The sequence below is a fragment of the Panthera leo genome, chromosome A1, assembly GCF_018350215.1.
Source record: "Panthera leo isolate Ple1 chromosome A1, P.leo_Ple1_pat1.1, whole genome shotgun sequence".
In the NCBI taxonomy this organism is placed as follows: Eukaryota; Metazoa; Chordata; class Mammalia; order Carnivora; family Felidae; genus Panthera; species Panthera leo.
Genome location: NC_056679.1, coordinates 189643498 through 189657417, shown reverse-complemented (window position 1 = coordinate 189657417; position 13920 = coordinate 189643498). Strand labels below are relative to the sequence as shown.

Sequence of the window (13920 nt, the reverse complement as noted above, 5' to 3'; positions counted from 1 at the left end):
GTTTGAGTGCCACATCAGGCTCTGTGCTGACAGCTCAGAGCCCGGAGTTTACTTTGGATTCTGTGTCTCCCCCTCTCTCTGCCCCTCCCCTGCTCGCACACGCTCTCTATCTCTCTCTCAAAAAACAAACAATAAAGAAAGGCATAAAAGAATAAACAGTTCATATACATTGTCCAAGAATATTAAGTAATGTCAGTTGAGGTTAAAAGGAGTTAACTTTTTGTACATAAGAGCTATTACAAATACTAAAAAAGTACTTTTTCACAGCTAGATATATCTTAATATGAAAGATAAAACAATAAAATTTCTTCAAGATTAAAATGTTATTTAAACTGCCTATACTCTTGGGTCACTTGGGTAGCTTAGTCAGTTAAACATCTGACTTCAGGTCAGGTCATGATCTCACAGTTTGTGGGTTTGAGCCCTGCGTCAGGCTCTGTGCTGACACCTTAGAGCCTGGAGCCTGCTTCAGATTCTATGTCTTTGTCTCTCTCTGACCCTCCCCTGTTTGCGCACGCTCTTTCTCTCTCAAAAATAAATAAACGTTAAAAAAAAAACTAAGAAAAAAAAGGCTGCCTTTACTCTTTATTTTTTCTTAAAAGAATTATTAAGTAAACACTAGAAATAAGTAAGAGGGGCGCCTGGGTGGCTCGGCTGAGCATCTAACTCTTGATTTCAGCTCAGGTCATGATCTCATGGTTCCTGGGATCAAGCCCCATGTCGGGGTCTGTGTTGACAGCACGGAGCCTCCTTGGGATTCTCTCTCTCCCTCTCTCTCAGCCCCTCCCTGATGGCACTTTCTCTCTTTCTAAATAAATAAACATTAAAAACTAATTTGTTTAGGGGCGCCTGGGTGGCTCAGTCAGTTAAGCGTCCTACTTCAGCTCAGGTCACGATCTCGCGGTCCGCAAGTTCGAGCCCCGCATCGGGCTCTGGGCTGATGGCTCAGAGCCTGGAGCTTGCTTCCGATTCTGTGTCTCCCTCTCTCTCTGCCCCTCCCCCGTTCATGCTCTGTCTCTCTCTGTCTCAAAAATAAACGTTAAAAAAAAAAAACTTAAAAAAAAAAAAAAACTAATTTGTTTAAAAAAAATGAAATAAGAAAATAATTTAAGAGCACACAAAAAGGTTCAACTGTGGAGCCATACTGTAAAAACTAGAAGTATTAACTAAATAAGTGGTACTTAAAATTAAATTAAAAAAAAACACACACACAAGTACTTTCAGTGGATATATCAGTAAACAAATGAAAAACTACTTGTAAACTAACACTACAGGGCACAGAAAAACATAAGAGACAACTAAGTGATTTTTAAAAGCATTTTGACAGTAGTACTAAATTGGCTAATTTAAACTACAGAAATATTGGCAGAAGATAAATTAAACTCTTCTGTCTTTGGAATTAAATTCTTAATATCTTCTTATATCCACTTACCATAAGAGAGGGCGGATAATTAATTATTTCACTAATAACAATGATCTATTATTGGTTCCCAAAAAAGTTGATAGGGGAAGACTAAAAAGCTGACAATCATGTCTGCTTTCAAATTCTAAGAAGCAAACGGAACAGAGATTTACTGGGAAGACAGGGAAAATAAGGGGGAAACCATCTGGTGACTAAAAAGCAAAACTGACAGTAAGTTCAAAATATAGTGTAATTGTAATGGCAAGTTTCTTGAAGGCAGGGTACCTGTATTGTACTTTTCAAGTTCAGAAAATACAGTACTACTCCAAAAAAAAAAAAAAAATGTATTATCTGTTGAAATAACTGAATGAAATATTTTCTTAAAAAGTAAAAGGTTCTCCTTCTGGAGTCTAGACTAGGCAACAGTAGTTTCTATAGCTCTACAAACATTTAGGGGATAAAACCGCATGTTAACACCAACAAAAATCAACTTATAAGGGAAAACGCAAGCTATGCTTAAGAAAATAAGAAAGGACTACCAATAGCAGTTGTCCACCAATAGCAGCTGGCCAGCACTATTTGAATCACTATCATAAAAAGAGTAAGGGCCACCGATGAAATAGATTTACCACTAGTACTACTCTGTGCAATGGAAGAGAAGGATTAACTGGGCTTGAATAATAAGTAGCCATTTTGATCTACCACTATCTGTCACGTTGACTACATTCCCAAAGTTTGGAGAAAAAACAGAACAGAACTGTAGCAACTTTTAATTTATACCATGTGTGGGATAACAAAATATCAAAGAATCCAACTTTATTACAAGAAGGCAGGTCACACGATGATAATGGTCAAGCTAGTCCTAGTTGGTGGGAGTGGTGCCACTTATCCCTTCCTGCCACAGCTGCCTTTCATGCAACTTGAGTACAAGTGGGAGGAAACTGGTACTCTAAGCTTTGGCTGGCCTATGACTTTATCTGCTTTTCCTCAGTTCCACAGTATTCTGCAAAACAAGCCATTTAATACTACCAGGAGGTCAACAATTGTGGAAAGTATCTCCTCACCCTCCATGTCTTCAAGCTCTCAAAAGCCAATATCTGAAATACATCGTTATACTTCGGAACTGCCACCATACTTGATCTAACTGCAGCTCTAGGGAACACATTTTGAAAGAAAACATTTTTCTTTCTCAAGTAAACCTCACTGGGTAGGGATATATGCTAAATAAAAGCCCTAGTCTTCCTGAGTCATTGGTTGCATTTATTTACTGCATAAAGCATTTAAATATAACAATTATTGATTACCACTTTAAAAAAAAAATCCTTTTTCAGCCAAAACTGTCGCTGGAGAATGACTTTCCAAAATCTATGTGCCATTATGAAATACCAGTTCCATATCTCCCCCCTGCCCACGCAATGGAAATTCATGTCTCCAAATAGCCAGTAAAGTTGAAAACAGCCTTTGTCTACCCTCATCCTCTCATTTTACTGATAAGGAATCTATCATTTGGATATTTATGTGATTCTCTGCAAAATTATACATATGGCTAGCTTAAAAGGAAGTATCAGAATCTGAACCCAGGTCTCTAAAACCCCTAACTTGTGCCCTTCCTAATACATAAGACCTCATTCTATTAATCCAAACTCTCCGAGCAGTCCTTAATCACTTCATCGTTTCTTCATTTCCAAGTTCCCTCAATACCTTATTCTTCTAATAATCAAAGCAGCCATTCTACAGATTGGTTTCTCCTCCATTATGGCATTTTAAGGTGAAGAATCTAACTGGACACTGTGCCACAGGTACTGGTTCTGTAAGATGCTTACATTTTGAGGGAAGAATTTTTTTCTCTCCTGCCAATGAAAGATGAAAATTAAATTCTAAGTATTCAGTAAAATAACCTCACATTCTAATCTTAATATCATGTGTCAGACACCCACAAAAACTTTAAAAAGTCCTTGGTGGCAGAATTCTTACATGTTCCTGAACTTGGTTCAAGTCTCCATTTTAAAATGGGTAGTAAAAAGGAAGACAGAAGTTCTTTTTCAACAACAGTTCTTCCATTAGATGACGTGATAACTACTTATGTGCCAAATTTCACCTGAACACTTGAAGATTAGTAACATGGGTGATAAAGACAAACAATAGCAAACGTACAACATCAGCAGGAACGTTGCCTTGATTTCTGTCTCCTGAAAAATGTATATAGCTTCTGCAAATTTGTGAGTACCACAAACTTAGTTCTCTAAGATAACAAGGTTTCTCTTAGATCTCTTTTGCTGCTCTCTGGCTTAGAAATAAAGAGTTTTGTAGAGACTTTTGGACTTTCAAAGCTATTTAAGCTAGTATCCCAGTCTTTACACCATATTAATAAACAACCAATGATCCAATAAGGCATGCACAGTGTCCATTGGAAAAAAATTAAAAATATAAAAAACGAATGAACCTGTATCCGGAAAAGAACCATGATTTTATCTTTAGGAAGCAAAGGGCATATAAATAGCAAAACAAACCCAAAATAAATGTCTGAGGACTTAATGATCAAATGAACAGCTGATAAAGGAAAATTATTAAAGCAAACCATTTCTCAAACATGGAGTTTCTCTTTTAATGTTTATCTCCCTCTCAATGCAGAACATCTGCTACAGTCATCCAAAGTATACTGATCTAAATATACTGTGGCAAGAGCTTTATATGTAAAGTCCTTAGTCCTTAAGCTTTACAACGTTGTAAGGCAGGTATCTATCATTATTTTCATACTGCACCTAAGAAAACTGGGGCACCTAAAGTTACTTAACTTGCCAAGGTTACAGAGCTTGAACCCAGCTCTGAAGGCTCTAAAACCCATGTCCCTTTGGTGCTCTACTGCCTTCTTGGTAGCACAGCAAATTGGAAAATATGGTCAAATTCTAAGTTCCATCTGATGATTATCCAAGCCACTATAAATTGTGTTTTTTGGTTTTTGGTGTTTTTTTTTTGTTGTTTTTTTTTTTTTTTTGGTGTCAAGAAAAACTGAAAAGTTTGCCATCAACACTTCCTGATTTTAGGTTGGGTCGGTATCACCAATGTTTCTGTCACCACACGTATTGCACAATCACTAGAAGCCAAAGGAAGAGGACTGGTTAAATTCTTAAACTTTATTTCCTGCTGGCCTAGAAGTCCTTAATGTTACGTCTGTTAAGTGTTAAGGTTTTTCTGGTGTAGTGAGACACTAAAGTTATAACTTAACTCTTATAGGAAATCATCTATGCATTAGTCATTTTACCTGTCAGGGAAGTTAAAAGCAGATCAACGGGATATAAACCCGGGTTGTTTCCTTTTTCAGGGTAAATTTCTTAATGACTTGTTAACTAAGCCCAATGGAACAAGTGACCCTCCAAAAATGAAATGTAGTGGAAAAGGAAACAGAGGAAAAGAAGAATCACAGTAAGTAATGTGGTGATCTACTTTCACTAGTGTTAGAAAAGCAAAGGATGAATCTCCTCTTGAGTAACTTCAGCCTGACCACAATGGCCACTTGTTACACCTACCACCCACTCCAACACTTCAGGTTCATTAGGAATTAAAAGAAACCTAGTAAGCAACCCGACCAGGCCTAAGTCTCTGCACCACACCCTGAGAACACAGAGGGTCAGTGCATTGCATCCCCCACCTCCAAGCCTTCCCAGCTGCCCCGGAGGCAAAACCCCACAGCCTGGGGCCAAGACAGTCCTCCAACCAGGGCAGTGACCCAGCTCTGGACAACCCCACCCCCTCCCCTGACCAAAGGGTCTGTGCCTAGAGGGATGGGGGTAGGAGCAAGGTGAGGAAGGCCTGCACAGGAGAGGAGGGGGCTAACAGGATGTTTTGAAACGAGGAAGGGTCCCTTCTCACCCTCGCGGGTCGGGACCTTCTCCGGGTCGGAGAGAGAGCCGGTCGCCGCCATGATGGGACTGGCCGAGCCGGGGGGCGTGACGCGGGCAGCCCCGGGCGCAGGGCCAGCTCCCCTTCCCCCTTCCTCCCCTCCTCTGCGTGGGCCTTGGCCACAACTGACCCCCGATACTCACGCTTTGTCCACCAGCTCCCGCACCTTCCACATGTTCAACATCGTGCCCCGCGCGGGCCGAGCCGCCGGCTCCCTCCCCTGGTCCCCACAGACCCCGGAACACTTCCGCGCCGGGGCAGATCCTGGCCGGGGTCACCGCCGCCGCCTGCCGCCTCGAACTCCCCCAGTTAGGTTCTTCTCTTGCCACAGCCGCGGCGCCGCCGGTGACACGTCGAGACGCGGGGGCAGAGGCGCTGCGTGGAGCGGAAGTGCCCGACTTTCCGCCCTCTGCGCGCGGGGCACGCCGGGACTTGTAGTTCTCCCCCGGCCTAGCGGACAGGTTAAGCTGAGAGAGTTAGTGTGATAAACTTGGTAGTATTTCTGTTAGACTCTCCGGTCCTACGCACCCTTCCCCATGCCTCTGACCTTCAAAACCAGAAACTCTGGGGTGGGGACCAGGAATCTGTGCTTTACGGAGTCCTCCGTGCTCAAGTGTCAGAAGCACTGGTATAGGATCAAGCAGCCCTCAGACACATTTTCCAAATAGTAAGTATTGTTTCTCCCTAGAAACAGTCCTGAATATGTAACAAATACCACAGCGTGCTATGATTTTGAGTCTTCGAATACCTCATTGAAAGGAATTTCTTGTGAAATAAGTCTTGTTAAAATAGTACCTGAGGGGCACCTGGGTGGCTCAGTCAGTTGAGCATCTGACTTTGGCTCAGGTCAGGACCTCACTGTTGGTGGGTTCAAGCCCCACATCAGGCTCTGTGCTGACAGCTCAGAGCCTGGACCCTGCTTTGGATTCTGTGTCTCCCTCTTTCTGCCCCTCCCCTGCTCTCTCTCTTTCTCTCTCTCTCTCTGTCTCTCTCTCTCAAAAATAAAAGATTAAAAAAAATTACTTGAGATAGGAAAGACCCCCCGCTAATATCCTCAAAGGGGGAAAACTGAGAGCTTTTCCCCAAGGTCAGGAACGCCACAGGGATGTCCACTCTCGCCACTGTTATTCAACATGGTATTGGAAGTCCTAGCCTCAGCAATCAGACAACACAAAGAAATAAAAGGCCAAAGACATGAAAAGACACTTCTCCAAAGAAGACATCCGGATGGCTAACAGACACATGAAAAAATGCTCAACATCACTCATCATCAGGGAAATGCAAATCAAACCACGAGAGACTCTTAAAGATAGAGAACAAACTGAGGGTTGATGGTGAGAGGTGAGTGAGGGATGGACTGGATGGGTGATGGGCATTAAGGAGGGCACTTGTTGTGATGAGCACTTGGTGTTGTATATGAGTGATGAATCACTGTATTCTGCTCCCGAAACCAGTATTGCAGTGTATGGTAACTAAGTAGAATTTAAATTAAAAATTAGAAAGAAAAAAAAAATAAAACCTATTGCACTCTAATTCTGTGATACAGTGGTTTTATATTTAGACAGCTACCTAATATCCTCCTTAGATACTTTATCTTCAAGCTCAGAAACTTAGTTCACACTCTATGGGAAACTAGAAAGACAACACTGTAACACATGCAAGAACTTGGCAGGTTTATATTCTTAAGCATAAGTACAAATACACACTGCACTCAGTGTTTTATTGCAATGGTTGCTGTGACTTCATTTTCTTGCTTATTCATTTTTAACAATGGTCATGTTAGAAGTGCAAAAGAAACATTAAAATTCATTTGGCCCAACTGCTTGAATTTTACAGTGCTTTTCATTCTACACGGATGTATTGAGCAGAAATCTTCTGTGTGCCAGGAGTAGGGAATACAGCTGGGAACAAGACCAACAAGGCCTCAGCTCTCTTGGATCTTACAGGTCTTTGGAGCAAATATAATAATCAAGGAAACATTTAAGATAATTGCAGATAGAAAATTGTTGAAGAAAACAGAAGATAATGTTGAAGAGAATGGTGTTAGAGGAAAGTAACAATACAGAGTATTTAGGGCCTCTTTGAGGACTCTATAATTAAGCTAAAACTTGAATGATGAAAAGGAGCTGGACATTAAAAAAAGAAAGAAAGAAAGAAAGATCTGCCAGAAAAAATACCTGGTGGAGGGAACAGATGAAGACTGATTCACAAGGGAGAAGTGAAATTGATTGCTGCTAGTTGAGAAGCTTGTTAACAATGGTCCTAAATCAAGAACCCTGAACCTCTGACCCCTAGTTCCTCAGGTCAAGTCACCTCTTCACATTGCATCCACTTAATTATTGGACGCAGCTTTGAAAAGGGTTTCAATACAGCTTTTGGGATTAAGGCCTGGGAGAAGCAAGTTGAAAGAATTGCCAGATAGAAAAAGCAGAAATCGGGACAAAGCTATCTCAAAGCTTTGTCAAGATAGGAATGCTTAAGCGGACATAAAGTGAATTGGATTGGTGGGTGGGAAGAGGCAGGGAAAGAGGAGCAGAGATAGGTAGACAAATGGTGCTTTCAGATGAGAAGTTTGTTTTCTGTTGAAAAGGCTGTCTGGTCCAAGATTCAAAGGATGGAATGTGGCCAGAGAAGATAAGAAAGAGAAACTACCTTGCATAAATAAGAGCTCAGCAAGTTAAGTTTCAACCACGCAGGTCCAGGGTACATCAGAAGAATGGGCCTGGCATAAAAACAACCACCTTCCCTGCCCTGGGCCTGTTTGCACATTCATAGCAATTTGTAGTCAGCCTTCCCAAAATTACCTAGAAGTACAATGTCATTGTCTACTTTGCTTGTTTCAACACCAAGTTTGGAAGTGTCTAGACTTACTCCAGAGTTACCACACCAGGGGCATCTAGAAAGTAACACCAAAAAACTTGCCTGTCTACCTTTGATTCTAATGGACTCAGAAGAACCAGACAAGAAGACTGTGTTCAAAAGTGGTCTCCAAAGACTAATCATTTGCATGTCAACAAAGTGTTCCATTTTTACCTTTTATCTTGCAAGTTTGTGAGCAGTTTCCATAGTAACTTCTTTGTGGCAATTTAAATGTGTCCATTGTCGAAAAGTAAATGAGAAATCGTCCCACTCACCCCTCTTCAGGAAAACATGCATTTTTCACTAAACGAGCTGACACTTTTAGTAAGGCCAAACCAGCACAAGGTTTGAAAGCAAATGTACTCAGATGTGTGAGGTGCTGTTGTAGGCCCTGACTGCTTATCTTCTGTGGTTGGCTCCCTGGTGTTTCCTTCTGAAGATTTAATTCATGGTACATAGGTGTGGCAGCCATGGGAAGGCACAGCCTAAGTCTCTCTCCAAGAGAACCAGTTGCAAGGAGTGTGGATGGCCGACAGCTTGCAGCAGCCGCTCCTCAGGAATCAACCACAGCACTGACACAAAGCCCTGCTCTCACTGGGCTACTCTCAGGCAGGGATTGAGTATGTTGGAGCCAGGCCATTTCTCCCCAGTGCAAGACTTCCCTACCGGGCAAGCATTGCCCTGGACTTCCCATCAGCCTCACCCAGATTACCTCCAAGTTTCCAGTTTCGTTGTAATCAGGCAGTCTTCCTACCCAATCTTCCTTCCTCCTCTTTCACCCTTAACAGGTGTCAGAACTTCCTTGTGGTCTGAGGCTGTCTCCACCTACTGTTGTTTCCTCTCCCCTTTCTTCTTCATAGATGTTTCCCCCAGTAAATCTCTTACACTTCTAATTCCATTTTGGCTTCTGCTTCCTGTAGTAACCAAATTGACACAACAGGCAAACAACTGTACCTTGGTTTCAGTATTTGGCCCATTGAGTCCTGTTTTTGATCACACCTGACTATTCCTCTCTAGAAGTTGAGATAGTTGGTTTCTAATCATATTGTGAGAGTTGCCATGAGAGCCATGCATATTATATATTGCACAAAACAAGGGCCACCATTTACGTGGACCACCATGAACTGCCAGAAAATTAACCACAGAGAAGAAATATAAAGAGCAGTTAAAGAGAGTAGATTCTGGACGCAGTCAAACCTAGGCTCAAACATTGCATCTGCTTGCTATTCAGTGGCTTGGTCATTTTGGATACATTAATTAAACCAGTATAAGACAGTGATTATGAACTGGACTCTGGAGCCGGATTGCCTGGGTTTGAATCTTAATTTTGCTACTTATTAGCTGTGTGACCTTGGGGAAATTATTTCACACCTCTGTGACTCAGTTTTCCCATCATAATGGGGAGTAGTAGAAACCTACCTTAAAGGCTTTTTTAGACAATCAAATAAGGTAATGTTTAAAAAGAATCTGTAACATACGTAACACACTCAGTAAATGTTAGTTAGCAGTGCTGCTGCTACTACTATTATTACTACTACTACTAGTAGTAATTGTATTAATCTGTAAAATGTATTCAATAGTCAACAGGTATTTATTAAGTTCCTACTATGTTCTAGGTACTGTGCTAGGTGGTAGATATATAACTGTAGATAAAACCAACAGAGTATGCAGCAAATAGATGTGTTAGACATAGTAAACTTAAAGCAGACTGCTGAAGAACAAATGAAATCATATATGTGACTCACTTCACACGGGTCCTACATGTAGTAAAGTGCTCACTAGATTCTACCTTACTGTTATTATCAAGCCACTTATCTTATGTGGATCTCAGCTTTTTTCCTTATAAACTGATAGGCTGTTCTATCAGAGTATCCTAAACCTAGCCATACATCAGATTTTCCTGGACATCTTTAAAAATTTCAGGTTTTTTAATCCTGCCCCATGAGTTCCTGATTCACTAGTATATTATTTTCTATACTTTCTGTCACTTGTGACAGAAACTCGAAGCTATCTTAAGCAGAACAAGGGAGTTTTTTGACACAGGAGACTGGGGAATTCAGAGATAAAATTTGCCTCAGGAACTTAGCATATACTGTCAGAACTCTCTCTGATTCTCATTTTCCTCTATTGCAGATAGGTTTCTCTTAGTTGGCAGGAACTCGGGCTACTACTTTGTGGAGAATGGGTTCTATTTTTTTCAGTTAGGCAACCAAAGAGGAAGAGACACTTTTGTCTTTTATCCAGTGAGTCTAAGAACACAGGGAAGGACTCTGACTAGCCCAGTTTGGATTATGTACCTATGGTGGGACCAATCATCTTTAGAGAGGTGTTTATTACGGAATCGGTGGCCCTAGGAGAACCACATGGAGTGGGGAAAAAGAGAGTGCTCTGAAGACACCCTGAAGAAAGCCATGCCTTGGCAGAGAAAGCAAGAGTTGTTTACAACTGTAGATCTAAAGTAGGGTGTATGAATCTGTATTTAAAAAAAAAAAAACCTCTTAAATGATTTTTCCAGGGTTTGGGATGCCCTGAGTTAGATGACGTCCTTTGTAACTCTGACACCTTTTCTCCCCTCTCTTTTTTTAGGGTCTAAATTACACAAAATTGAGTTGGGGACAGCAAAAGAAAAGAATACCATGGGCGATAATAGGAAAAAGAAGCAATGAAGAAGGAAGGAGTTAAGAGGATCGCTGCATTGTGCAGCAGGTAAGCTGGTGGCAGGGCACCCTCTTGCTAACTCTGTTCTGCTGACAGTTGGGCTCTTTTTGGCTGAAATTCCGTCTCCTTTCAGGGCTGTCAGCAGGGCTCAGGTGGGCCTACTCAGAAAGCCTGGTAGGTGCTCCAAAGGGCTAATACATTCGCAGTCCTTCTGCAAGAACATGCAGGCACTGGCAGGAGGTGAGATGTAGGTACAAGTGCTTTGGAATCATCTCCCTGCCTCCTGGGATGCTCTGTCTCCTGTCTCTGGACCATAGGCAAACTCAGAGTGGATGTGCTGCTTCTAGTGTCTAGGTCTCTGAAAACTCTATTCACAAGAAGCCAAGGTACAGTCATTGAAGCAATGAGGCAGCTTGTGACTGTGGGAACTGATCCTGCATTGTCAAGTCACATTCAGGGGTGAATGGTGCAGATGTCAGAAAGGATGTGCTGGCGGGTTTCTGAGGCAGGGTTTTTCTGGATAAGGTCAAGTGTCTTGGGAAAGTCCACAGGTGTCCAGAGTTCACACAGAGGCTCTGCTAGTCCTTGGACTTCATCAGTTCATCAAAAGAATTGTGCTCTAGGGGAAGAGCTCACTGCAGTGGACATCAAAGGAGTCTGATGGAGAGACCACTGCTTTTCAATAAGCAAAATGAATGTGACTAAAGACTGGAGGGGTGGGCAAGGGGGAGGTCTGTCAGTACAAGGCATGTTTTCTTGGTGAGAAAGAGTCAGCATTCAACATTTGTTGGGCACCTGCAATGTGCAATGGGATTAAATAGATAACTAAACCCTGTTCTTACCCACAGAACTTGAAGTCTAATGTGGAAGATAGGCATCTAAACAAAGAAAAACCACAGCAAGATATTTAAGGAGGCAGTGTAACATGGGGGAGAGGTCAGAGCCCTGGCTGTGGTATCAGCAGGACCTTGGTTCATACCATGTAGCTCTGGGACTTTGGCTAAATTACTGGACCTCTTGGGTCTTGGATCCCTTGTTGGGAAAACAGGATCGATAAGAGTCCCTGACTCATAGCACTGCTGTGAAGAATGAATGAGACGACACACTAAATTGCTTGACATATAACAAGGACCCATTAAATAACATCTGTTATCGTCCACAGATCATGGGCGATATGGCGTAGGGTGTTAGAACAGGTTCACTAAATCTTTCAAGAAGTATATATTTGGACAGTTACTCCATTGCCAAGAATTGTACTGTGAAAAACAGATACCATTCCTGTTCTCGTGAAGTTTGCAGTCTGAGGGAGGAGATGGGTGTAGAGCAAATAAGACTTCACAAATCTATCATTTCAAACAATGATGAAAGCTGTAAGAAGAAAAGAATGGGGTGCTATGGGAGAATGTGGCAATGATACTTTATTCATATTTCGTTCTCGGGAGAGGCCTTTCTGGGAAAGTGACATTTAAGGTGAAGGTAGAAAGATGATTCTGAGTTAATGAGGTAGAGAGAGGAAGAGTATTCCAGATAGAAAGAACACTCTGTGCCAAGGCCCAAGGTAGGACGCAGCTTGGTATGTTCCGGGACATGAAAGAAGGCCCAGTGAGGCTGGAGGGAGATGGGGAGAATGATCAAAGATGAGAGGGGGAGGTGAACAAGGATGAGCTTATTTGCCTGCCCAGTGCACTCTCCAGCCTGCTCTGCCTTGCCCTGTGCCTCCTAACCTCCCTCTCTGGACTCCATCACCTACCTTCTCAAGCTTCTGGCTTCTGGTTGGGCTCTGCCAGTGTTGTGAGGGCAGAGCAGAAAATGATGGAGAGCTAGGTCCTGATATTATTTTCTTCCCTTTCCTTCCTGCTTCAGTGATACGATTCTGGCAGGAGCCCAGTCCCTCTGTGGGCATTGCAGGTGTCATGGGGTGACTTGTATGTCCAGATAGGACCTGGTCTTTCAGATTTTTATTTGAAGTGCAGTAGGAAGCTACAAACATGGTATAGTTACTCTCTTGTCACATCATCCTCTTAACAGCTACAATCTGCTTCTCATCTCTTCTTAACAGGAAGGCTGTCGTCTTCACAAACAGGCTCTTCTTTGTTACTTCTTGAGCCAAGGTTGACCAATTCTTCCTTCTCAAAACATCCTGCTCTCTTAGCTTTCGCGACCCCACAGGCTTCTTGTCTTTCCTACATTTTGGGTTCATTAGAAACATTTTGTTCCTCTCCCCAGCTTGTGGATGTTGCGGGGCTCTCTAGAACTTACCTTTCTCCTTTTCTATTGCCAATGCCAGCCATAATCATCTCTTACGAACTAAATGTTTCCTAATTTGTCCCCCCATCATCTTTTCAAATCATAAATTGGACCATGTTACCACTTGCACAAAATACTTCAATGGCTTTTCATGACAGTTAGAATCCAAACTTAACCTATCAGGGGTCGATCCCTGGTCCAAACAATTGTTATCCTGGAGGAAGATGGATACGGTCACCCTCGTGTGGGTTATGACCCAAGGCCAGTTCTGAGGAAAAAGGGAGGTGGTGGTGGCCATGGGCCCTGCAGGTATCCCTAAAATCTGTCATTGGCAGTGTTGCAGTACTTTTTCTTTTAAACATTTAAAAATATAGGTATATTCCAGCCAGTGCTTCCTAAGGGTAGGTCTTCATGGTAGTGAGTGGATTATTGTAGCATCTTGGACTTTCAGTTTAGACCTGGAAGTGACTAAGGTTTGGTTCACAGTTTGTTTATAAATCCTTTCCTTGTGCTGAGGTTACTTCTACTCTCATTGTTGATATGTTTATTTGATTAGTTTCAGAACATACTCTTTTCTTTTTCTTCTTTTTAACGTGAAATATCTATTCTGGCGACGCCTTGTTATAGAAAAGGAGTGCCATGAGTTTTCTTTTGTTTTGTTTGCAAGTGGTTTCCAAGTGTGGAAGCTGCCTTTCCTGTGTGTGTGTTAGCAGTTTTCTTGAATTACCACGTGAGTTTTATGGTTTCTAGTGGGTGGTATCTAAACACAGTCCTTTTTTTTTTTTTTTTTTTTTTTGAGAGAGAGAGACAGAGTGCAAACAGGGAAGGGGCAGAGACAGAGGGAGACACAGAAT

At 42.1% G+C, this 13920-nt stretch overlaps 1 protein-coding gene across 3 annotated transcripts in view; it reads right to left on the bottom strand.

Annotated features, from left to right (window-relative positions):
• Positions 1-5654, bottom strand: part of CLINT1 (clathrin interactor 1) — a 59706-nt gene extending 54052 nt beyond the window's left edge. For all 3 annotated transcript variants that reach the window (XM_042948259.1, XM_042948263.1, XM_042948265.1), the window contains exon 1: positions 5446-5654. In XM_042948259.1, coding sequence (XP_042804193.1) covers positions 5446-5486 — 41 coding nt within the window. In that variant the 5' untranslated portion in view covers positions 5487-5654. The remainder of the gene's footprint in view (positions 1-5445) is intronic.
• Between the last annotated feature and the right edge of the window lie 8266 nt (positions 5655-13920).